At 52.0% G+C, this 2063-nt stretch overlaps 1 protein-coding gene across 1 annotated transcript in view; it reads left to right on the top strand.

Moving 5' to 3' along the window:
* LOC108771484 (longitudinals lacking protein, isoforms H/M/V) overlaps nucleotides 1-797 on the top strand; it is a 6685-nt gene extending 5888 nt beyond the window's left edge. Inside the window, exon 3 of the mRNA XM_018536792.1 lies at nucleotides 163-797. Coding sequence (XP_018392294.1) covers nucleotides 163-756 — 594 coding nt within the window. The 3' untranslated portion in view covers nucleotides 757-797. The remainder of the gene's footprint in view (nucleotides 1-162) is intronic.
* The last annotated feature ends 1266 nt before the right edge of the window (nucleotides 798-2063 follow it).

Genomic DNA, 2063 nt, shown 5'->3' on the forward strand with positions numbered 1-2063 from the left:
TAGAGAGAAAGAGAGAGAGAGAGAGAGAGAGAGAGAGAGAGAGAGAGAGAGAGAAAGAGAGAGATTTAGAGAGAAAGAGAGGCGGAGATGAGTCTTTCCCGCGGGGGTATATAGCGCCGGAGGGAAGACAAGAAGTTGATGTTCTTGTTTGTTTGGTTGCAGGAGTTGATGGGTGTGGATGAGCGGGTGTTTGCGTGCATGTACTGCGGTGCCTCGTTCCTCCACCAGAGCAAGCTGACGCGGCACATCCTCTCGCACAGCCTCGAGTCGCTCAAGTACCGCGAGCAGGCGGCCCACCTGCAGCTGCAGGCTCAGCTGGGCCTCGAACCCGGCATGCACCTGCCGCCGGAGGCCCACTACCCTGCTGCGGGTACGATTGAGCCGATGGACTTCGAACTCGCGGCCCACTCGGACCCGACCTCCGGCGTCGTCCTCTGCAAGTTCTGCGGCAAGTCCTTCCCGGACGTCGGCTCGCTGATTGCCCACCTACCGGCGCATACCGGCGACCGACCGTTCAAGTGCGAGTTCTGCGGTAAGGCGTTTAAGCTGCGCCATCATATGAAGGACCATTGTCGTGTGCATACCGGCGAACGGCCATTCCGGTGTACGCTGTGTGGCAAGACCTTTTCGAGGTCGACGATACTCAAGGCCCACGAAAAGACACATTATCCTAAATATGTGCGCAAGTTCCTGTCCCCGAGTCCCGTGGACCCCTCCGAGGAAGAGGCCCCACCGCCGCCACCGCCGCATCATTGAGTTCGCCTTAGCCTCAGCAGCAAAGACCGCCGCCGCCGCCGCCATGCCGCCGCATCACCACCACCACCACCACTACCACCACCACCACCACCACCACCACCACCACCACCACCACCGTTGATGACGATGACGACGATGTTGACGACGATCACCGTACGGGACGCTCTGCTGATCCACGACGCATCCACGTTGTCGTCGTCGCCGATCGCGCGAACGGACAGGCGACGACAACGATGGTACCGTCCCCGCTTCCGGTGCCGCCGCCGTCGCCGCCGTTGCCGCGACGTGTCCCTTCGACATCGTTCCGCAACCACACATTCTATCCTACTCCCGCTCTGCACGCTCCCCAATTCTCCATCAGTACCACTCATCTCCTCTCGCCCACCTGCTGATCGCGCGCGTCGCGACGCGCGACTCCCCGCGTCAACGGTTCCATAATTGAGCGACGGAGCAAGAAGCCGGCGGTGTGTTTCTAGTTAGTCCTGTGATTTTGGTTAGGATGGTTGGTAAACGCGTGTTCAGGGGGAGGGACACGTTAATAACGAGCTCCCTCGTTTAATCAGTGCTTTAAGACGAAACGTTTAGCTTATTATATACATATATAAATATATATATATATAGATATATATATTATAAATTATACGTATATATATATCGATAAATTATTAAAGGTATATATATACATATATACACATACACACACACATACACACAACACAAGCACACACGTACATACATATACGAGCGACATGGGGATAGTTAAAGAAAAGTTAAGAGAGGGTGGGAGAAATGGACAAAGCGACACGGAACGAGAAGGGTAAACAGGGAGGGAGCGAGAGGGGAAAATTTGAGCCGCCACGGTTGGTGCTTTTAAGAGATTTTGATAAAATGCTGTGAATATTATATTGATTACGATTAACTATAAACTATTGTAATAATGTACTGACGTTGTACGATGTACGATGCGACTGTTGTTGATATGATTGAGAATATTTTATACAGTTGACACGGGGGGTTGGGAATAGACCGCGTGCGCCGACGATAAAGACACGACCGGAAGTTGGTGGCAGGGTAGAGAGGGAGAGGGAATCGGAAGAGGGTAGACCGGAAACGTCCACTTAGTAAAATTCTACGCTGTGTAATTCGATTTGGTGGACATTTGCGGTTTATAAATTCGTAACAGGAAAAAGTGAGAGAGAGTGAGAGAGAAAGAGAGAAAATTTATTACGAGTGCGCTGGTAATTAGTGGCCTCTTCGATTAACTTTTGTTCCTCATTTTTCTTCAAGATGACATCACCTTTCTTCGC

Source organism: Cyphomyrmex costatus, unplaced genomic scaffold (genome assembly GCF_001594065.2).
Source record: "Cyphomyrmex costatus isolate MS0001 unplaced genomic scaffold, Ccosl1.0 scaffold159, whole genome shotgun sequence".
In the NCBI taxonomy this organism is placed as follows: Eukaryota; Metazoa; Arthropoda; class Insecta; order Hymenoptera; family Formicidae; genus Cyphomyrmex; species Cyphomyrmex costatus.